At 38.4% G+C, this 23,363-nt stretch overlaps 2 protein-coding genes and 1 pseudogene across 4 annotated transcripts in view; 1 reads left to right on the top strand and 2 right to left on the bottom strand.

Annotated features, from left to right (window-relative positions):
* The window catches only part of PEX3 (peroxisomal biogenesis factor 3), a 34,823-nt gene extending 13,891 nt beyond the window's left edge, over nt 1-20,932 (bottom strand). For all 3 annotated transcript variants that reach the window (XR_015251605.1, XR_015251606.1, XM_086708039.1), the window contains exons 1-8: nt 20,606-20,932; nt 14,869-15,000; nt 10,573-10,654; nt 4,477-4,520; nt 2,846-2,970; nt 2,384-2,450; nt 2,222-2,276; nt 1,471-1,639 (exon numbers count right to left, since the gene is read on the bottom strand). Coding sequence is in view for 1 of the 3 variants with exons in the window: in XM_086708039.1 (XP_086564165.1) it covers nt 1,471-1,639; nt 2,222-2,276; nt 2,384-2,450; nt 2,846-2,970; nt 4,477-4,520; nt 10,573-10,654; nt 14,869-15,000; nt 20,606-20,678 (747 nt within the window). In the remaining 2 variants the exon portion in view is untranslated. The remainder of the gene's footprint in view (nt 1-1,470; nt 1,640-2,221; nt 2,277-2,383; nt 2,451-2,845; nt 2,971-4,476; nt 4,521-10,572; nt 10,655-14,868; nt 15,001-20,605) is intronic.
* A 73-nt stretch (nt 20,933-21,005) lies between these two features.
* The window catches only part of ADAT2 (adenosine deaminase tRNA specific 2), a 29,518-nt gene continuing 27,160 nt past the window's right edge, over nt 21,006-23,363 (top strand). Inside the window, exon 1 of the mRNA XM_025925905.2 lies at nt 21,006-21,182. Within this exon, the coding sequence (XP_025781690.1) occupies nt 21,084-21,182 (99 nt within the window). The 5' untranslated portion in view covers nt 21,006-21,083. The remainder of the gene's footprint in view (nt 21,183-23,363) is intronic.
* Nucleotides 22,432-22,736, bottom strand: LOC112862160 (small ribosomal subunit protein eS21 pseudogene; annotated as a pseudogene).

Here is a 23,363-nt window from a genome sequence, read left to right as displayed (position 1 = left end):
TTTTTTAATACTCTCATTGCATGTCCTTGAGATTCTAATTTGTAAGTAAGTTTTCTCCTATTTCTTTCATTAATTCTGTTCTATCCATTCTGTTTGTTCAGTTTAGCCTCTATCCTGTAGGTCACAGGGTTCCCTCAAATGGCAGCAACCTTTATTTGGCCTACTCATGAAGGTAGGGTCTCTGAGCACCCAAACAGGTCTACCTTTGGGGTATCTAGGGGAGGAAAAAACAGCAGGCAAGGAAAACCATGGCAATATTTGTTCTAATGGAGTCTCTAGGTTAAGGCATGGCTTAGGAGCCTCTCTGGTTTGTGAAATAAGACATCCTTCTCTTAACTGTAAAGAATGGGTATAACCCAATTACATATGAAAAAAACCCCCAATAATTAATAAAAAATGAGATATTATAGCCTGCAATCTTTGACATTTTTCTTGTTTGTTTATTTTGCACACAAGCTGGGGAGGGGCAGAGGGAGAAGCAGAGAGAGAAGCCCAAGCAAGCTGCGTGCCCAGCACATATCAGGATCTGGGAGGAAAATCAAGAGTCAGATGCTCAAGCCACTGAGCCACCCAGGCACCTCTTTCTTATTCTTCGTCTATGAGTAATTTAAATCACAACTTCCCAGGACACACCAGTGTGTAGCAACACCATAAATGGTAACTGTCAGAGTAGGCCTTCTTTGTTTCTCAGTTGGATGACTAGAACTCCCTTCCGTCTATTTTGATACTGCCATCACTGCTTCATTTTAAAAAGCAGATCGTGGAATTGTGGTAGTGGCCTGATTAAAATGGATCTTTGTCTATAAACTGAAGTTTGGACTCTTCATCTTGGCATACAAAGCTCTTCATGATCTTGCCCCAGCTATCAGCTATATCCTCCGTTACCGCATCTCTTATAAATACGGTTTAGCCATATGAACTGAATTTGTCTCCTGTATTCCCCAAATATAATGAACATATGTGTCTTGTTCATTTTATATATGAATCATCCATCATGGTGTCTATCACATAACTAATACTCAATAAAAATCTGACTATCTAAGCTAAAATTATGTTTCTAAGTAGAAATTAGTCATAATTGCTGTTTGTTTTCTAAATTAATGAAGTTTGAAGTAAATGAAATACAGGGCTTTACTTATTTATCTTTTAAAGTTTATTTGTTTATTTTGAGAGAGACAGCTAGCGCTAGTAGGGGAAGGGCAGAGAGAGGAGAGAGAATCCCAACTAGGCTCTGTGCCGTCAGCGCAGAGCCCCATGCGGGGCTCAAACCCACACAACTGTGAGATCATGACCGGAGCCTAAACTAAGAGGTAGACACTTAACCGACTGAACCACCCAGGTGCCCCTGAAATACATGGTTTTAAATCAATTACCTTTCAAGAGCCTCAGAATTCTAAATTTCAAGGGACAGTAGAAAACTTTTGAAAATTCAGAGTAACTGGTTTAGGTAAATGGTTATGAATTAATCACCTGAACTGCTAATGGAGTTTCTTCGTCTGGCATCATATAACGGCATAACAAAGATTTGGATCCGTCTTTATTAACCCAAGAAGAAGGTTTATGCTGCTCCACGAGATCTCGGATTTCTTTGAGTTTTTGCTCCAAGTCCAGGAGAGACAAAGAATGTTTAAGAGAAACACTAGAAACAGAGAAGAGGGAAACAGGATAAACTGAAGCTATGCACTCTTTTCTTAACAGGTTGCTCTCTGAGATCTAGTCAAACCTGACAGCGCTGACTGAAATCACTACCGTATATTACAAAATCAGCCATCAGTTCAGTGTCATTATCACAGAGCCACATCAAATCTTGCTGCAGATTTCACAAGAATCTTTAAAGTATCATCACTTGGAATATATTTTAATATGTATTTGATGTTTCAGCCCACTGTAATTATAGATACTGCTAATACAAATGGAAGACAAAAGGCTCAGAGGCAGATTTAAAAGTAGGTCTTTTATCTCTGACCCAAATGTTTCTGGTTTGTTTGGAAGTCAACCAATAAACAATGAAACATTAAAACTTTCCCCTTAGTATCAAAAGATTGACACTAACAAAGAAAATGGATTCACAACGCAGTATCCCAGGGCTGTGTCTGTATCAGGTTACAAAGAATTTCACAAACCACCATTTGTCAAATCAGCAGCTTCACTAGAACAATTTTGATTTTTCTTTTATTCACCAGAATCAGGAAGTCAGAGAAGCCACAGCAAAATGCCTTACCTTCCTAAAATCTTCTGCACAGCTTGTTTAATGACAGTGATCAATTCTGTCAGGCCTATTAAAATAAAAACAAACATAAAAGTCTTGTTCACTTTTTGAATTCCTCAAAAACACAAATGAACAAATTAAAATTATTTTCCAGGTCACACATAAGAATCTTACCATCTCCAAGGAGGTGTTGAATACTTGATAAATACTGCTGTTGGACATCTGGGGGAGCAAGAACTGTCTGTACAAAACAGAAATAAGGTTAAATCACCCAATATTACTAGTAAATAAATAATATAAAAGTTTACGATCACATGAAACATAAGATATGTATTTTAGAGGGGAGCCTGGGTGGTTCAGTCAGTCAAGTGTCTGACTCTTGATGTTGGCTCAGGTCATACTCTCGCTGTTGTGGGATACAGCCCTGCTTTAGGGTCCATTGGGCTGAGTGTGGGGCCTGCTTGGGATTCCATCTTTCCCTCTCTCTCTGCCCCTCTCCCTCCAAAATAAATAAATAAACTGTTTAAAAAAGAAAAAAAATATATTTTATGGAAATTGTCAAGATAAGTAATATTCAGTTAAATTTTGAACCTCTTGGGAAAAAGGGCAGTATCTACGAAGGTCTATTAAACTTACGGTGCCATTTTTGCCAACTGCTGCATTATCCAGGTAAATATATCCACCGATTATGTTTAACTGGACTCGCAAAAGAACAACCAGCATACAAGTACTGTATACTGCTACGATACTTCTTGTGAAACCTTCACAGAGAGAAGAAAACCATTTGGTACTATTATGAAAACAAACATGTGTAAAATGACAAACTAACTCTATGGTTATTTTCTCACAACATGACTTTAAAAATAGATTTGTAAATGTTTTAAGGACAAAAATATATCAATTCAAAATATTCATAGTCTATTTCCTTACAACTTGGTTGCTTAATGTAAATTAGATATGATCTCTTAATTGAAACAATAACCAATATATTAAGTGAAAGGTTATATATATATTGTTAGCTTAGAAAGGAGAACAAGGAAGGACTGGGAAACACTAAGAGTTGCAGCCTCAAAGCTCTGAGTGGTCCTGGGAGCTAGCTGAGAGTATGGCTGGGAGCTAGCTGAGAGCCCTGAGAGGGCTGTGTATGGAAGGACTCCAGACGGCAATGCAGGTAAAGGAGGATGAGCCCATCTAAGGGCTGGAAAAAGGTATAGATGGGGGATACCCAGAGACTAGGCTTCACAGCAGCCTAGGACAGAGTGTTCAAAACAGAGGAAAGAATAAGTTTATTGACTGTTGCCAAGAGGTCTAGAAGGAGGAAAGTGTCCAGTTACCGCTGATGCTTGTGAGATCTGTTGGGTGGAGACACAGAGGTGCGCGCCGGGCTGTAGTGTGTCAAACAATGAGTGGAGAAAAAATGAGTGGGAGTGAAGAAAAGGGAATGTAGAAGTCTTTGGTAGTATATAAGGGGTGGCTGAATAAAGGTCTAATTTATTTTTAAATAGGTAAAGCTTAAGCATGATTCAGTCGAGAAGGATTAGATGAATAGACGGGAAAATGTAAGAATAACTGGTGGCATAAAGTTCTGAGACGTGTGTGTGTGTGTGTGTGTGTGTGTGTGTGTGTATGTAAGTAGGGGCCCCAGGGCAGCTCTTTATTTCAAAGTTTCATCACTAATGAAATTTTGCATACAATGTCAAAGTAAAGTTACTATCTGGATGAGAGTAAAAACTTCCCTTAAAACATATGTTTTCACTCTTATATGGATCCTAAGAAACTTAACAGAAGACCATGGGGGGAAGGGAAGGGGGAAAAAAAAGTTAGAGAGGGAGGGAGCCAAACCATAAGAGACTCTTAAAAACTGAAAACTGAGGGTTGGTGGCGGCTGGGGGAGAGGGGAAAGTGGGGGGTGGGCATTGAGGAGGGCATCTGTTAGGATGAGCACTAGGTGTTGTATGGAAACCAGTCTGACAATAAATTTCATATCAAACAAACCGTAATAGTGCATCCACCAGTACCTAATGTAGGCATATGCAGTCTAGGACAGGTTTACGTACCATAACAATATCAACAGTAATATTACCACCACCACTAGCATTTACTGAATACTTTCTATGACCAAATATTGATCAACTTGCTTTGGGAGAATTATTTAATACCGCAACAACTCTGTGGGGTAAACAAGAGTCATCCATGTAATAGAGTATAAATATTTCCCTTTGTAAATATATTAATAATGTGCTGTCACATAGAGTAGGTAGACTTACTTATTATCTTTAGATCCTCCCATATTTCTAACTTGTTTGAAGGCCTAAAGAAGTAAATCAGAAAATATGAAAACAGTAATCAGGTAATCTAAAGGAAAACTTAAAACTTCATAGCTTTATATTTAATTATATTTTATTACAGGATAACTACAGGAAACAAACCCCATGAAATATAATAAAAGAACAATTGTAATTCCAGTAACCAAAGATAACAACCATTTCACTAGTATGTTGGTATATATCCTTCCAGTCTTTATCTTCCTTCTGAGCATATGCATATATGTATTGTGAAGTTATACAGGAAAATCAAGAATAACGTTTATTTCTTTCCTTTATTTACCATTTTACAAATAACGAAGCACATCAGTAATTCTTCAAAGGTAAATAATGAATTTTTTTTGTTTTAAAGTATCATTACTTTAAATATATTAAATATATATTTGATGTTTCAGCCCACTGTAGCTATTATTCTTATTAATGTTCAAATTGCCCATCTTTGACCATTGGGGATACTATCCAGGTTGGTTCCTGAATCCTTCTAACATCACCCTATTAGTCTTTGATAACTTCCTTGCTTACTGACAAGAAAAGCTGTTCTGGGTTCATCTTGTTCAATTCTTGCTATGGACCTGACATCACCCATTTCTCCAAGAGTCCTGGATCCTTACAGCAGAAAATGGTAGTCTGTGACTGGAATCTTCGATTAAGGATATTCATTGCTGGGGCACCTGGGTGGCTCAGTTGGTTAAGCATCCAGTTTCGGCTCAGGTCATGATCTCAGGGTTCATGAGTTCAAGCCCGACATCGGGTGAGCTCGAGCCCCACTTCAGATGAGCTTGAGTCCCGCTTCGGGTGAGCTCGAGCCCTGCTTCAGGTTCCGTGCTGACAGTGCAGAACCTGCGTGGGATTCTCTGTCTGCCCCCTCTCTCTCAAAAATAAATTTAAAAAATTTAAAAAAAAAGAAAAGGATATTCATTGCTACTGGAGACATCGCTGTTTCTAAGCCTTTCTGGTAGAGTAAGCTAGTAAATATGTATTTATTTGCATGTACATATATTCAAAGAGATACACTATGTCATGAATTTGTACTGATACTTTTTTTAAAATGTTTATTTATTTTGAGAGAGCAAGTGTTATAGGGCAACAGAGAAAGGAGGAGAGAGACAAAGAATCCAAGCACGTGGGACTTGAACTCACGAACTGCAAGATCATGACCTAAGCCGAAATCAAGAGGTGGATGCTGGATGCTTAACTGACTGAGCCACCATAATGATACGTCCAATTCAAAATTAGGACGACAGGGTTTTTAACTTCATCTCCTTGATCTTACATCTGTATTTTTTTTCCCCACACTAGCAATCAGTGACACCAATGTAATTACCAATTTGCTTCATCCCTCACTCTATGCACAAGAGTCTCAGAATACCAATAGCAACATTGAAGAGTTTTAAGGGTTTGTTCACCTGGCATAATTTCTCTTTGTGGTTAGAACACCAACTACATATTTAGGTGAATTTGATTTATTTTACCATTTCTTTTTTGACATTGCTTTGCAAACACTAAATACAGTTTTATAAATATGTAAAATATCTGCATGGCTCCAAAGTCAAATTCACACAGCAATGTACCTTCAAAGAAGTCTGTTCCTATTCCTCTTTATTCTCCCCCTTCACAGGCAACTGTTAAAAAAAATTAACTTACCATTGTTTTGCTTTAAGTTTATTTATTTTGAGAGAGAGCACGTGAGCATGTGCACAAGTGGGGCTGGGGAAGAAAAGAGAAGGAGAGAGAAAGAATCCCAAGCAGGCTCCATACTGTCAGCACAGAGCCCAACATGGAGCTCAAACCCATGAACCGTGAGATCATGGCCTGAGCCGAAACCACGAGCTAGATGCTTAACTGACTGAGCCACCCAGGTGCCCCACCGTTGTTTTGCTTTATATAAGCAAATATGCATAAAGATTCCTATCTGCCCCCTTAGATAAATAACATAGTATACACCTTTGTCTTTACTGTTAAAAAAAAAAATGTATCTATATATATAGATATTTATACCATCAAATCCCATCAAATCCTGGAAATCATTCCACTGAAGTACACAAATAATAGCCATCTCTCTTTTATTTTCTTCTTCTCTGTTTTTAACCTTGGCATAGTGCTCCACTGTGTGGAGCTATCACGTAGATGGAGTTCAGTGCTTCTCAAACCACCTATATGGAAGGACCAGTTTTATTTTTCTTTCCTGTTTCCAATCTATCACAGACTGATACTTTTGTAAAATACAATAAAAATAAATTCCGAGGAAAATAAAATAAAAAAAAAAAACCACAAAGACATACAAACTACAAACCCATATTCTTTATTACTATTTCAGACATAAATTTACATTTCAATAAGTTGAGCTACCAATACAATTGTGGGATATTACTAGCTTCTTATCTTTCTTTGCCACTGAACTGACCTTAGAGCTTTAGTTATCTCCTCCCTAGATGACACAGGTTCAAGACATATGGTGTAAATCCTACAAGGTACTGCTGCAACCTTAAGCTAATGTTCAAGACTTGTGGTGGAATATATTCTGAATAAATTGGAAATTAAACAAAATTCAAAGGTCAGGTATTTTAACGCAAATAAACCACTTTTTCTTTTGAATGTCACTTCAAAAAAATTTCAAAGTGCTTTTTATAGAAATCTAAATAAAACAACATAAGAAAACGGCAGTTCCAAAAATTTCAACATAGGAAGTACTTAGTGGCAGGGCAAATTAGGTATGTGTCTTGAAACTATATTTATCTGGGGGGACTGAGGTGGGATGGGGAAGAGTTATAGTCACCCAGGACATTTCTTCATGTTGACATCACCATCATTAGATGTCAAAAGTAGATTTAAACTTAGAGTTATAAGATGAGCAAGTTCTGGAGAGCTACTGGAGAGCATGGGGAGTACAGTTAATAATATTGCATTGTATGCTTGAAATTGCTAAGAGTAGATCTTTAAAGTTCTCACTACAAAAAAGAAAATGGTAACTAGGTGAGGTGATGGATATGTTAATTAGCTTGACTGTGGTAACCATTTTTTTTTTAATGTTTACTTATTTATTTTTGAGAGAGAGAGTGCGCATGCACAAGTGGGAGACATATCTGGGTATTTCTCTTTCTCCAATGTACATCCCTCTGAGTAAATGCACACAGGTCCCTTTAGAAAAATATCGGGGGACTCATTACTTCTCACACTTGCTGAAATATTGCAGTGATCTTTTCCCTGGGAACCCAACCATCTTTTCAGTCAGTGAGTCTTGGGTCTGAAAAGAGGCTCAACTCTGGAAACTGGGCATGGGATTACAGTTGTGGAGAAGGGGAGATCTCAGCCCCCTGCTTATCTTTTCTTGCTCTCTTTGGATCATGTATAAAGGATTACCCTTGTAGGCTACCCGATCTATTTCGTCCCTCCAGATGCCATGTTCCATTAACCATCTCCATAAGACTACAGGTTAGGTTCCCTTGGCTGCCCTTTCTTTTCTTTCTTTAAAAAAAAATTTTTTTTAATGTTTATTTATTTCTGAGAGGGAGAGACAGAGTGCAAGTGGAGGAGGGGCAGAGAGAGAGGGAGACACAGAATCTGAAGCAGGCTCCAGGCTCTGAGCGGTCAGGACAGAGTCTGTCATGAGGCTCGAACCCACAAATTGTGAGATGGTGACCTGAGCCGAAGTCAGATGCTTAACTGACTGAGTCACCCAGGTGCCTCTACAGTGGTAACCATTTCACAATGTATGCATTTTCTTTTTTTTTTTTTTATTTAAAAAAAATTTTTTTTTTTTAACATTTATTTATTTCTGAGACAGAGCATGAACGGGGGAGGGGCAGAGAGAGAGGGAGACACAGAATCGGAAACAGGCTCCAGGCTCCGAGCCATCAGCCCAGAGCCCGACGCGGGGCTCAAACTCACGGACCGCGAGATCGTGACCTGGCTGAAGTCGGACGCTTAACCGACTGCGCCACCCAGGCGCCCCCAAAATGTATGCATTTTCAAAAAATGAAACAAAAATGTTTTTCACATTATCTTTTTTAAAGATTCCAATTCCAAATCTATGTAGAATAAAGTACTTTTTATGCAATGATTCCTTTCAAATGAGTTGTTTGATAAAAATCATCCCTAAATTAAATATGAGACTCTTTAATGTCACTAAAACATCTGTTTAAGAATTAAACCAGGGGTGCTCAGTAGGCTAAGCATCCAACTCTTGATGTCAGCTCAGTTCATGATCTCAAGATTCATGAGTTTGAGCCCCTCGTCCAGGCTCTGTGCTGATAGTGTGGAGCCTCCTTGGGGTTCTGTCTCTCTCTCTCTGCTCTTCTCTCTCTCTCTCAAAATAAATAAATAAAAATAAACTTAAAAAAAAAAAAGAGAATTAAACCAATCCTGGGGCACCTGGGTGGCTTGTTAAGGGTCTGACTCTTGGTTTCAACTCAGGTCATGATCTTACAGTCCTGAGGTCACGCCTGTGCTGGTTAAGATTTGAGAGAGAGACCTCTTTTTCTGCTCCTCCCCTGCTCTTTCTGTCTTAAAAAAAAAACAAAAAACCCAAAAAAACCCCCAAGATTCTTTCCTGATGAAACGTCATGGCCATTATCAATCTTCAATAATAATGCCAAGTGCTGAAAACACTGATGGATGTTTACTTGAGATTTATAAAACTGACGGAATAAGATTATCAAATCACTTATTTATTTCCGGTTAATTATTATCATAATTAGTTCAAAGAGAAACTTAACTTGCCTGACAGGCTTATATAAGACCAAAGTTGTCTGAAAACCAATACAAAAGCAGTCATAAGATTGGAGGCCTTATTTAAACACACTTTGTAAGGGCTCAACCCCTGTTTATCCAAATATTTTTCAAATGGACATTTTCCCCCCAAAATTGCAAACAGTAATTCAAATCAAAAGAAAGGCCAAGAAAAAATACACTGAGATACTGAAAAGAGGAAACAGCGAGTAAGGAGAACTATCACAAACCCTTAGGAACTAAAGAAATTCTCTCTGTGTACCAAGAAGAGAGGAATGACACCTCATCTTGAAAGCTGTCCAGGGCTATCCAGAAAAATAAACCCCTTTATTCTCTGGTTTCCCAGATTTGGCTTTTACTTTTTACCATAGACTAAATACAATATGTCTTGAATTTATGTCATATACTTCTTCTTTGGGTGGCAAAGTCTTAAAGGGAAAGAAATCTTAATTATCCAGAATCCTCTAAAACATAGGGAATTCAGGGTCTTGCAGCAAACGGTAACCAAGAAGGAAGAATGCTACTATATTTATTGTGTCTGTTACTATGTTGCTTTTATAAAAAGTGCTATTTGCTTATTTCATTTGTCTTCCCCAATAAAACCAAAACTTAAGGCAATTAAAACCTATTTCTCTGGGGCACCTGGGTGGCTCAGTCAGTTAAGCATCCGACTCCTATCTCGTCTCAGGTCCTGATCTCATGGCTCATGAGTTCAAGCCCCTGTAGGGCTCCGCACTGACAGCACAGAGCCTGCTTGGGATTCTCTCTCTCCCTCTCTCTCTGCCCCTCCCCCACTTGCTCTCTATCTCTCTCTCTCTCCAAATAAGTGCTTTGTGCTCAGTAAACTGTCATGGTGAGGTAAATTATCATTATTGTACGCTTATATTTGCACTTTATTTTGTTAATAATATAAAATGTAAATTCATATGCCTTGTTCAAAATGTATGTCCACATGCTTTACCTATTATACCACCAACTCTTCAAGCAGCTTCACAACATCTAATTCAGGAACACATTCCATAAGCACTCAGTAATTAAATTTCTGAATAAGGTCAAAGTGATATAAGATCTATTTAAATGGAAACCAAAATACACGCAAATATTGTTGACCTAAATACTTTGTGCATCAAAGTAGAGGACAAAATAGGATGAATTCAATAACAGTTACTGAATATTTTTCTAAACAAGTCTATATATTATGAGCTTTAATTAGAAAAATAAGGAAACAAAGATGTTTTAAAAATATTTTAGTGTATTCTACAGATTTAAGTGCCCCCATATAAACAAAAAATGATGTTAACTTGCACTTACCTGTTTTTTAGCAGAGCCGTGAGGCTCTCGGAATTGAGTTGCTGCATTAAGGCCTCTCTCAGGGTTGGAAGCATGGACAGCACTGTAATGCAAACAGGAGATCAAACAGGTTCCAGGTGATAGGACTGCCTTCATGAGAAATGCACATTGTTTTAGGCTATACGATAGGACTAGTGACTAGCAGGGGTTGGGAGGGAATGTCAAGGCTAGAGTTTTCAAATTGTTATTATTTTGAATAATAAAAACTGATTATATACTAATAAATCATTTATCTGCTTATGTTAAGTGAGCAAGATTATATATATATATAATATATAGATATATCATGATCATAGCAATGTAAACAAGTACACATACAAGAAAGAATGGGAAGAATTATTCTGAGATAGTAACAGTGGTGATCTTTGGGCTATGGATTATTAACAATCGTCTCTTTTTCCTCTTCTTTTCTGTACTCTCCAAATGTTTTTTACAATGAATTTATTTCTGATATAATAAAATGATCAAAAACATTTTTATCTTTAGCTATATTTTTGTTTCATATTTTATTTGTAATTCTAGAAAAGTTTATTTATTAAATATTGCAAAGCAATAAGCACTTATTGTAGCCAAGACAAAAGTGTGTCAGGCCGGGAATTAAGAGCTGCTAAGTTGTAGTTTTGGTTTTACCAATGGTTATTGCCTGTAACTCCCAAGAAGTTGCGTGAAGAGACAGTACTCCATGGAAAAAAGACTTCATGTAATTTATAAGAGTTTATTTATGGCTCTATATATGGTGTAAGAAATACTGGAGAAATGCACATATACAAATTAAAAATTAGTTTCTAACACTAAATAAGTAATGATAACAAAATGAAAAAATATCAAGAGATCACAAATACCACATTCTAAAAGGGAAAACTTCAGTGTATAATTTTTATTTCTTGACTAGGTAAGACATGTTAATTATAAAATGCATTATTATTTTTTTCTATAGAAAATTTAGCTGTTAGTCTACTCTAGACATTTATTCCAGTGCTACTCTATGTAGCTTTAGCATATTTCCTCAAGTTGTATGATTGAAGCGCCTAAGTCATTTAGACCATTAACTAAAGTCGCAGCTCAGAGCCAACATAAAAGGTGGCTTATCTGTAGTTGATATATACCTAGCTCAAATGCGAGATGCTACCTTACCAAGAAAAATCAAGGCTAGAGTCCTACATTCAGAAAACAGAGTTAATAGGGAACTAGTTTAAAGATTATGTGGTAAAACAACATGATTTAAGAAGAGTCTCTTCACCAATTCTCCTGATAAGAGCCTTTTACTTTCCCTTTAAGCCTATTCAATTCTTCTCTTCCAGGCATTTTTTTTTTTAACAGTGAACAAATATATTTCTGTATCTAGTTGAATACAGCATTCATGTTTTTCTTTAGCCATCCGGTCTCCATGATAAACACCCCTCAGTCCAACCACAAATCACAAAACAGCCCTTCACCAGTTATGAATCTGTGTGACCCTGAGGAAGTTATTTAACCTCTCAGTGCTTCAGTTTTCTCTGTAAACTCAGGATAACATTGGATCTACCTTATAGAATTGTTGTAAGGACTGATTGAGACATATAAAGGATTTAGAACAGTGCTTCTTTGCACATGAGAATGCTTGGTAAGTGTTAGCTCTTATTATTATCCTTATTTGGCCTCTTCTGGCACATTCCAGTTTGTATATTCTTAACATGTGAGAGTCAGAAATGGACCTGTACTCCAACTACTCCACAGCATGTGTACTGTAACTACCTTTGATCTGAACCACAATTTTATTACTGTAGTCTAAGATTAATTTAGTATTTCTAGAAGTCATATCAAACTGTTTATAACAAGCTTATGTTCAGCTAGAATTCCCAACCTTTATTCATGTATCTTGCTTGCAAGCAAACTTAGACAATTCTGTATCTGTACAACAGACTTTTAACGCAGAACAATTCATTTATCCCAGCCTAGCACTGTGTCATGTATAAATTTCATAAGCATCTCTCCTAAATCTTTAGTAAAATCATGAAGAAGATAAAGCCACTGGGCAGAACACAGAAGCATTTCATTAGATGCTATCTGTCAAGTTGGGGCCAACTTTTTGGGTAAAAAAAACCCAGCTATATTTACCTGAAAGTACTAAATTTTTCTAGTATACCCATTACATATTATTCAGAAGGATACAAACTTAATCATATGATTTGCAACCCCATTATCAATGCATCCCAGAAAGCTAATTTGGAAAGTTTTTCAGTGGACCTATATTTGGCTCCCATCCTATTTTATTTTTAATTACCTAAGCAGCTATTTATTCATCTGAGGGTTGTGATGATCATGGAAATGTGCCACCAAATCCAAATCTGCTAGGAGGAGCGTGGTGGGCTGGCAGCCCCTGCTGCCACCCCTCATGGGTCCATTACCAGATCTGCACCACTCCCAGACAATGAGAGTGCTCCATGGAGATACTAACACAGATCCATTCCTGTAGGTCTTGTCTACCAGGGAACTTGGGCTTAAGGACTTCCCACTGGCCTGCTAAAACTTTCTTGAAACTGTGCTGTAGACTTGAGACTTTTTTACCCAATCTTCCTTCTCCCTTTCCATTCACATGAAAGACCTGCACTATGGTCTAAAGGCTTTCCTTGCCTCCTTCTGCTCTCACTCCTTTACCCTTCACAGCTGTTTCCCCTAATATATCTCTTAATAGCTAATCCCATCTTAGCATCTGTTTCCCAGAGGACCCAAACAGACACAAGGGTCCATGTCAAATTGAAATATATTTTGAGACTCCAGACTACCTTATTCAATTTAAAGAATTATGTAATTTTTAAACAGTTATTTTATTTACAGAGTATTTATTAAGCACCAAGCACTTTACATGCATTATTTCATCACATTCTACAAAACATTTATGAAGTGGGTTTTATGATGATTATTTTACAGAAAAGAGAACGGAGATTTAGAGTTGCCCAAAGACACAGACATTACAAGGAGAAACTGGCAACCGGACTCATTGTGCTTTATCCGAGCTGTCATCACACACAGTGTTTATGATTACTGTTTGCTTTATAGAATGAAGTATTAGCATTATACTAAAAATAAAGTCCTTTAAACGCAGGAAAAAAAATTTACTTTCAAAACTAAACAAAGAGAATCTACCTTTATAAATTCTTTCTAAATTAGCTGTTCTTGAAAGAAGCGTTAGAGAAAAAGTTTTAACCAATAAAGAAGAAAGAGGGGGGCACCTGGGTGGTTCAGTTGGTTGAGCGTCTGACTTCGGTTCAGGTCATGATCTCGCGGTTTGTGGGTTTGAGCCCCGCATCGGGCTCTGTGCTGACAACTCAGAGCCTGGAGCCTGCCTCAGATTCCATGTTTCCCTCTCTCTCTCTGCCCATCCCCTGCTCTTGCTCTGTCTCTGTCTCTCTCTCTCTGTCTCTCTCAAAACATTAAAAAAAACAAAAAGAAAGAAAGAGGTTTGACATGGATTTGAGAACTAATTCTTGAAGGGTTATGCCAGTTAGAACAGTCGTTCTCTCCAAATGTGGGCAGTTGACTGTGTTACAGCATTCTCCCAGTAGGCTTCCGGGTTAAATTACTACCATTAATTCATGTTGAGTAGTATATACTACTGTGCTACACTCACGGGTCTGTAGTTGCCTACTGTGCATTTAACACACTTAGGACTCTTTACTACGCATAGGAGGCCCCATGAAATCAGGGCTATCCTTGTAGACTTACTTCCCACTGCTCATTCTGCTCTAGCTACTTAGCCCTTTTGCTATTTCTTGAATGTGCCAAACTCATTTGCCACCATAGCATTTTGCTCCCTCCACTGTATCATTTAGTTCTCAAGGAGGCCTGACTCTCCTGATTGCCATTTCTTAAATCCCCACCTCTCACACAGCTTTATTCTCCTTAAAGGAGCTGTCACTACCTGAAGTTATTTATTTGTTCTATTATCGTTTGTTACTCTCACTAGCATATAAATTCTAAAGGTCAGGGATTTTTTTTTTTTTTTATTGTTCACCTTTTGTTTTCCCAGTACTGGGTACCTCAAGTATTTGATGAAAAAATAAGTGAAATCAATGAACCTTTACTGTATATTGTATTCATTTATATTGATTTTTAAAATCCACGTTAAATGATGTATTGCGGTTAAATAATATAAATATTTGCTAGACTTATCGTTCTCCTTTTGCCTTTTCCTCTAATTTTGGTCCTAGAGGTATGCAAATTAGTATAAATCATCAAGGAACTTTACACATGTAGAAATGTTTCTCTTTGCCTTACCGGTCATATTGCAAGTCCTCTGGTTACTTTCAAAATGATACTGTCGTCGTGCTTGAGCAATGTATTCTGCAGCCTCTCTTTCTTGTATTTCTCTGATTTTCTTCTGTCCATATTTTCCCAGGATATATACTCCTAAAATTATTTTTTTTAAAACAAGCAAGTGTATTAATCTAATTAGACTGTTAAAAATTCCAAATAGTATTTTAAACCTGCTTCATTGCTATAAGGCTTATAGCAATGAAAAGCTAAAAATCATAATGTTTAAAAACCTAAGTTAAAGAACTTGTGTAAGAATTGTGACCTAAATAGAAGGAAAAGGAGACTGGCATTTAACTGCCAATGATGGACGGACGGCCAATAAGGACTAGGCCTGAAGAAACAGAAACATATTAAATGTACAAAGTCTAGCAGTGCCTTTAATAGTGAACTGGAGATATTTTAAGTGTCCAGCAACAGGGGGTTGTTTAAATAAATTATAGTCTATACATACAATAATCTTATGAAATCTTAGGTAGCCATTAAAAACCACATTGCTAAAATAGTTCATAATCCAAGGAAATATTCATATTATATTGCTAGATTTATAAAATAAGATCCTGGATGTTTCCCTTTTTAACATAAGTAGATACATAGAAAAACAGATGGGTTTTAACATATAATAAACAATGATCATTACTGAATAGTGGGATAGCAGCTGATCTCTTTCTTCTATTTGCTTCTTGGTATTTTCCATATTTTCTTCAGTCAACATATTTTTTTTAAACTTAAGATAAAATATTTATGTATTTATTTATTTATAGATAAAAATTTTAAAGAATTCAAGAAAGGTAGGTTGTCAGGCAGACATCTAGAAATAGTAACTTCAGTGGAAAAGAGAGATGGAGGAAGATACAGAAATTCCTAAATTACAACACTACAGCATAAAAATATAGGTGGGATCATGAGGCCTATAATTTTGCTGAGCACATTTCAACACAGACAGTATGATACAAATGTGCATATTTTATTCTATGCCCCAGGGGCAGTCAATTGTCCTAACTGTGAATGTGAACACTCCAGAGTGGTTAGTTAGCATTTGACCAAAAGCCACACTCCAAGGTTTAAGTACTTCACCTAACTTTTATCTAGCATAATGAATATCAAATGGATTTTCATAGATTAAATCAGTGGTGTTTAAGATACTGGATTAGCTAAAACTATTTTAGTAATACTCACTTGAGCAAGAATATAAGGATCTAGCCAAGTCCTTCTTCCCTAGGAATGGTTTAGCCTTGAAACCTCAACTGCTAGGTGAGTGGATTCTTCTTAGTGAAAGGAGTTAACCAAATGTCAAAGTTGCTAACCAAATGGCCAACAGAATCCTACCACTGGAATACTGCTGCATTTGCTTCAGGCTAATCTTTCATGCGCGGTTCTGTTGCGGTACCGAAAGAGGACATGAACTTCAATAAGCTCATAAAACGTAGTTAGGATACTGTTTTATTTATCTTGGCTAATAGATTGTTTTTATGTGTGTTGGAACTTGTTTCCTCATAACCTGGCAACAAATTTGTAAGGGAGTAACTAATCCTCACCTATCTCCAACTGTCTGTGGCCCCCAATGTCTGCCAAAAAGAACCTAAGAACTTTGCAAGACCTAAATCACTGGATTTGGTCTATTTGTCACAAGTGGGGATAAGGCAGCCCTTTAAGAACTGCAAAGCAAGCACATATCCTGAAATATTTTCACTAATATAAGCATTATAGATAAACTGATAACATATATATTCCAAAAAATAATAGTTCAGTAAAAAGTACGTCCTACAAATAATTAGAAATAAAGTATGACTGTTATGTTTGTATGCAAATAAATGTATTGTAATTATGTTTAAAGAGCAAATAAATGTCATATAAGTGGCTTCATAACTACTTTTCTTGTAATCCTTTCTCAATAAACTGATGATAGTGCCATAATACCAACAGAATGAAGAAACTGGCTTATGCTTCACTAACTCTTTGACGGGCAATTCTTATGTAACAACTAATTCTCAATGAATTGTATTTTATTTGCACAACTGATTGCTTAAAGTTATGTGTAAAATTACTAGTATTTCTCAAATAATAGTAATGATGTAAAATGAAACACTGCAATGATGCCCTCTGTGTAGCTAAGAATTTTCTGGAATAACAGTAAATGACTAGCATATGTGTTTTTCTGGGAGAAAAGGTACACTGCTTTCATTAGATTCTCAACAGTATCTGATAAAAATTTTTCAGGAACTACTTACCATGTTTGTTTGATAAGTGTAGTATATTCTAATGAAAGCTAAAAGAAAATGAGTTGTTGTGGATTGAACTGTATCACACCCATCCTTCCCAATTCATATGTTGAAGTCCCTTTACTTCAGAATATGACCTTATTTGGAGATAAGGTCTTTATAGAGGTAATCAAGTTAAAAGAAGGTCATTAGGGTGGGCTCTAATCCAACTTGACTGGTATTCTGAAAAGAGGAAACTTGGACACAGACGTGTAGAAGGAAGATGATGTAAAGACACAGAGATGACCATCTACAAACCAAGGAGAAGGGTCTGCAAAAGATCCTTCTCTTATGACTCTCAGAAGAAACAAATCCTGCCAACACATTGATCTTGGGTTTCTGGCCTCCAGAACTACGAGACAATACATTTCTGTTGCTTAAGTTTGTCGTACTTAGTTATGGCAACACCAGCAAACGAATACATAGAATTAGGATTAAATGCCACAGCTCATTATTATTATTATTTTGAGTTAGCACTGAAGTCAGTTCCCATAAACGGTGAAATTTAGCCAGGGTCTCATTCCTAAACTTAACATATTCTGATTTTTTTTTCCCTAGGAAAATAAAAACGAAGACAGAGAATTCATTAGCTAAAATATGGGGCTCAGGATCATCTATATACTCGATTGGCTGCCTGAATCTGACCTGAAGACAGTAGGTATTGATGGTTGTGGCACCAACTAGGCAGGTAATTTTGAGCAAGACTCTTCCTCTCTCTGTGTCTAGATTTTTTTCATCCATAAAATGAAAGACTGGGTTTATAAGGTGCTTTAAAAATTTCTTCTGTGCTATGGTTTTATTTATGAATAATGAAAACATTCATGAAATACCTCAAAACTAAATATAAATGTTCTGAGGTTTCCTTTCAGAACATTCCTGGTAAAGCAAAGTATCTTCTAGTCTTCCCACATCATAAATTCAGTTTTGGGGTGCCTGGGTGGCTTAGTCAGTTAAGTGTCTGACTCTTGATTTCTGCTCAGGTCATGATCTCATCTGGAGTTGGGCTCCATGCTGACAACGTGGATCCTGCTTGGGATTCTTTCTCTCTCTCTCTCTCTCTCTCTCCCCCTCCCTCCCTCCCTCCCTCCCTCTGCCCTTCTCCCATGCAAGCTTACTCTCTCTTTCTCTCCCTCTCAAAACAAAGAAGCTTAAAAAAAATAACTACTCGTCATGCCCACTGACTAGAAGAGCTTAGCACAGTGCCCACTGGGCACCCAACAAATGGTAGCTATTACTATTAAAAATCTGTAACTCTTGTATTTCTAATCATATCACCTTCAACACTACAGGCACTTGACAACTGTGTCTTATATTAACTGAAATGTAACATGTTGTAGAACCTTTCCCTTGAAGATACAAAACACTAGGATTATTTTCTCTTTCTATCCCTGTGGACTCCCCCCCCCCATTCCTCTTAATCTGTAATTATAAAGCTCTCAATAGATTTTTCAAAAAATTTATAACTATCTCTTAAGTATACTCTTTTGCTCCTTGTTCCATTACATCTAATCTACCATTAGGTTATTCCATAAATCTGAAGGGGTATGCTATTCTAAGATTGCTAAAGAGAGATTATTTTCCTTCCTTCAGTAGTGCCAAAAAATATTTTATTTACACTTCTTCCATCATACATATATCTTTAACTTCTACAAATAAGATAGATTTAGTAGTCTTGGCATAAGAGAAATATACAGTCCCTGAATTATGAAAATTTCAACTTCGTGATGATACGAAAGTGATACGCATTCAGTAGAATCCATACTTTGAATTTTGATCTTTTCCTGGGCTAGCAAATATGTGGCACAATATTCTCTGGTGATGCTGGGTGGCAGTGAGCCCCACTCCCAGTCAGCCATTCCATCACTGCGAGTAAACAACTCTTACGATCATTCAGTACTCATTCAACCATTCTGTTTTTCACTTTCAGTACAGTATTCAATAAATTACATGAGGTATTGACACTTCATTATAAAACAGGCTTTTGCCCAACTGTCACCTAAAGTTAAGTGTTCTTCAGATAGACTAGGCTAAGCTATGATGTTTGGTAGGTTAGTTGTATAAAATGTACTTTTGACTTACGATGAGTTTATTGGGTCATAACCCCATTGTAAGTTGAGGGCGCTCTGTACATTAGATGTTAATGGCTGAAGATACTGGAAAATATACCTTATTGGTAAAGGATTTCTCAAAGAATGCTGTAAAACTTTACCTAAAAACTTACTGATTTGTGATACACCTCAGAGATCAGGAAAAGACTCTCCTCACCATCAACAAGCTGATTTCAAGCTTTCAAGAATCAAGGGATCTGAGTTATTGATGTCAAAAGTATTGTTAATTTCACATTGTTTGGGGGGCAATAGAATATAATCTAATAGAGAGAGGCAATCAAATTGTTTGGAAAACTGCTGTTCTTGTTTTTAAGTACTTCTGTAACCGAAGCATGTAGTTAGTGATAATTGCTCAAAAAGTCAAATTCTAAAAACTCCCTCTTAACATTCCTATGCTTTCTTCTCCTGTATCTCACATGGCTTTTTATTCTCTCCTTCAAGTCCCTGCATATTATGGCATGACTGTCCTATGGGGCAAAAGGCTCTCAGGATTATCTTCCCTGTTTCCAAATCGCCTCTCAGCCTGTGCAACTCAGTTACACCAGCTGGATGGGCACTGATCCCAACCTTGAAGATCCCCAGGAAGACAGCACAACATCTCTCAAACATTTCCTACTGCATAATTTGTATTCTAAAGAAGCAGAAACAGAACTAAAACACTGATTTGTGTTTGTCTAGTATATACCTCCCAGTCATTTAGAATAACTGTGCAGTTTTCAAAAATTCAAATTAATTTTTTTTTTTTTTTATTGAGACAGAGAGAGAGCCCGCGAAGGCGAGCTGGGGACAGGGGCAGAGGAAGGGAGGAGGAGGGGGGATAGACGGAGAGAGAGAGGGAGAATCCCAAGCAGGCTCCAGGCTCACTCACTAAGCCGCCCAGGCGCCCCTAACTTAAACAACGCTGGAAGGGCAGGCTTTAGGTAACTCTCCTAGAACATTATGAAACTTCTGCGAAGGATGAAAGCCAAATAAAATACGGAGAGTGCCAAAGAGAAACGAAGAATCTCCCAGGAAAACAATTTGAAATGTGTCGGTAAGAGAATGATTATCTTGAAACAGAAACTTAATTGTGGTGGGTTCTCCCAAGGTCCGCGAGAAAAGGGGAGGAGAGAAACAGAGTAAGGGGCAGCTTCAGCACAAAAGATACAAATCCGACAACCGCAGAGACAGGAAGACCCTTAGGGGTTCGTCACCCAGCGCCCCGTCCGACCGGCGAGCGAAAGCCCCTCCACATATCCGGGACTATGGTCGCGCGGCCTCTATATTCCAAGACAGTCACCTCTCTTCCGCCCCCTTCTCCCAATGTCCCTTTCCGAGGACGCTGTCACCCACCTCCGAGCACTGTGCCCAGGAAGATGCATTTCTTTTTGTGACGTTTTAGAAAATTCCACATAGAGCTCAGCATCTTCAGACCCTGAAGGTGCGGGCTGTCTAAGGGCGGCGGGGATGGGGAGGGGCTGTTCGCCAGGAAAGCGTTTCCTCGTCACTTGGCCCCAACGACCAGGCAGCACCTCCGTAATCCCGCTCGGTGCTCTCCAGAAATCACAAACGCGACTTTCCGCAGAGACTGTCACCGGGGCGGGGAGGGGGCGTGGACTACAGGCGAGCAGCTGCGCTTTCTGCTGCTGCCGCCGCGCCGCCGTCGCCGCTCACTGGTCCGTGCCCCCCGGGTCCGTCTAGAATTCGCTCCCGAGTGCGTCGCCGTTCGACTTCCCCGGAAACCGCGGCTCGCGTCCGCCGCGTTCCGTTGCCGGCGCTCCGCTGCTGTTGCTTCAGCCTCGGGCGCTGAGCGCCACGGCCCGGGTGCAGGATGGAGGCAAAGGCGGCCTCCATGCCGGCTACTGGTGGCGCCGGGTGCTCGGTGACGGCGGACGAAACCCAAAAGTGGATGGAGGAAGCGATGCAAATGGTGAGGAGCCCAGGAGGTGCGTGCCGTGGGTGGGAACTTTTCTTTGGTCCCTCTTCCCGACCCGGGCATTTAAGCAAACGTCCTGCGTGTGCTTTCTCGTCACCATGATCTCGATGGCGGTCACATTTCTGGGTGAACTGCTGGCTTTACTCCCCTGAAGTTTTCTTTAGTCCATTCGCACAGTGCTGTGGGGGAAGGAGGAGAGGAAATACAAAAATCATTTCTTTTTTCACTGGTATCAAGTATGAACCAAACACCCCCATTCAGCTGCTGCTGGTATGTACGTGCTGCGTCCCCTTCTTTCCCCGAAGACACACTCGCAAATCCGGAAAGTTACATTATTGTGTATTTATGACCTCTTGAACCTGTCTAGTAGGAGAAAGGACGCTGAGGATGTATCTGATAGAGAGCAGGGTAAAAACAAGTCCCTGTACAGTCAGATCTACCATTCATTCATTCATCCTTCCATGCTACTGCCCTGTTTTTTTTTCACTTCCCTCTCTCGCTCCGTTCAGGACTGCTGATTAAGAAGAGCTCTAATCAGATTTGTGTATAATCTAAGCTTTACCCATACTTATGAGGACCAGTGAGCTCTTTAATAGGGATAAAAGTGTGTGTTGGCTTATATACGTATATGTATATAAATATATGCACCTGCACACATATACATGTGTAAAATGCCCTTCAGTTTTACATTTCTCTAAGGCTGCTGTAAATCTTTTTTTCATACATGCTTTTGATTATATTCTTTTTTTTTCATATTCCTATCCTTAGTGGCTTCTGGTCTCCAATAGTTAATTAGTTCCATAATTATTAATTAATTCACTCCATACATGTTTATTGAGTACACTATGCTTGGCATTGGAAATTTAGTACTGCAGCTGATTTTGGTATATTCTTTGTTCTCTACTCATACTATTACCCCTGCATTCATTCTCTATTACAACCAAATATTTTTCTCTAAGCCATGATGTATTACAGCATCTCTCCATTTGTTTCTGTTACTTACATAATGTTCTTTTAAACTTGTTTCTCATACTTTTTTGGAAGTGACTCACAATAAAAAAAGTCTACTTTATATTACAACGCAATAAACTCACACATAACTATAACTGAAATAAAAGTTTCACAGAACAGTATTTAACCTTCCTATGTACAGTTTTCCTGGTACTTCAATTTTATTGAATTTTTTTCTTTTTTTGTGGGGGTTGCTATTTATGACAAATGTTCCATCTGTGAGCCTCTCCAGTCAGAAGTTCTCTGAAACGATGCTGTTGGCCTTGGCTAGTAGGAGGATGGAGTCATCTGACTCCCCCATCCTGTTAACTGGTCCACAGATAGTGTAGGTTTTAAACTGGCTGTTGAACCTACTTGTCACCTGGTCAACCTCAGCCAGATTCATCTGGATGGGCACATGGTCCTCTTGGCCCAGATGATGCCCTTGCTGGTAGAGCATTTCCATGTCACATTCACATCCACAAATTGGCCGACGTGGTACTGCTGGTCCTGATCCACTGACTTGATTTTAGGACCTATTCTTTGAACACATTTCATAATTTATTTCCTCCATTAAACTTACAAGATACATAGCATTCTGATACTTTGATTATTGTTGACATACACATTTAAAAATTAATTTGTAACTTGTAATATGGATGTTTGTCCTGAACTTCTTTTATGTTACTAATTACTCTAAGTTGGAGACAAGGAGTTTTCACTTGACATCTATGAGAAATAAGCCCACTGACCTGATCAAAGGAAAGAGGCCAAGACTCGGAGCACAGTGAAGCAAGGCTTTAATCAACCAAGCGTGGGTGTCTGATGAACAGGCACATTGGTGACAGTCACAGCAGGCAATTTATCTCCTAGCACACAGGTCCCTCCCCTGATTTCTCATTGGCTGAGTACTACAGAGGTTACAGCCTTTCCCGGAGGTTGCCTATGCCCATGTAAGGCAAAAGGTAGTCTGATTGGGACAAACCTATTCCCTGCAGTGAGGCAGAGACTTTCATTCCCTCCTCCCTTTATTCTATGGCACATGTTCATTGCAAAACCTGTGAAAATAAGTCCACCAGACAGAGAGCGGAAGAAGAACCAGGAAGTGAAGTGTCTAAGGGTTTGGGACTCCATTGTAGGGGGGTGGGGGTGGGGGTGAGGGTTGCACATATTTCCAGTAGGTTG

Source organism: Puma concolor, chromosome B2, assembly GCF_028749965.1.
Source record: "Puma concolor isolate L17-30 chromosome B2, mPumCon1.1.hap2, whole genome shotgun sequence".
Lineage (NCBI taxonomy): Eukaryota > Metazoa > Chordata > Mammalia > Carnivora > Felidae > Puma > Puma concolor.
Note: the sequence above shows the minus strand (reverse complement) of the source record. Positions and strands in the feature narration are given on the sequence as shown.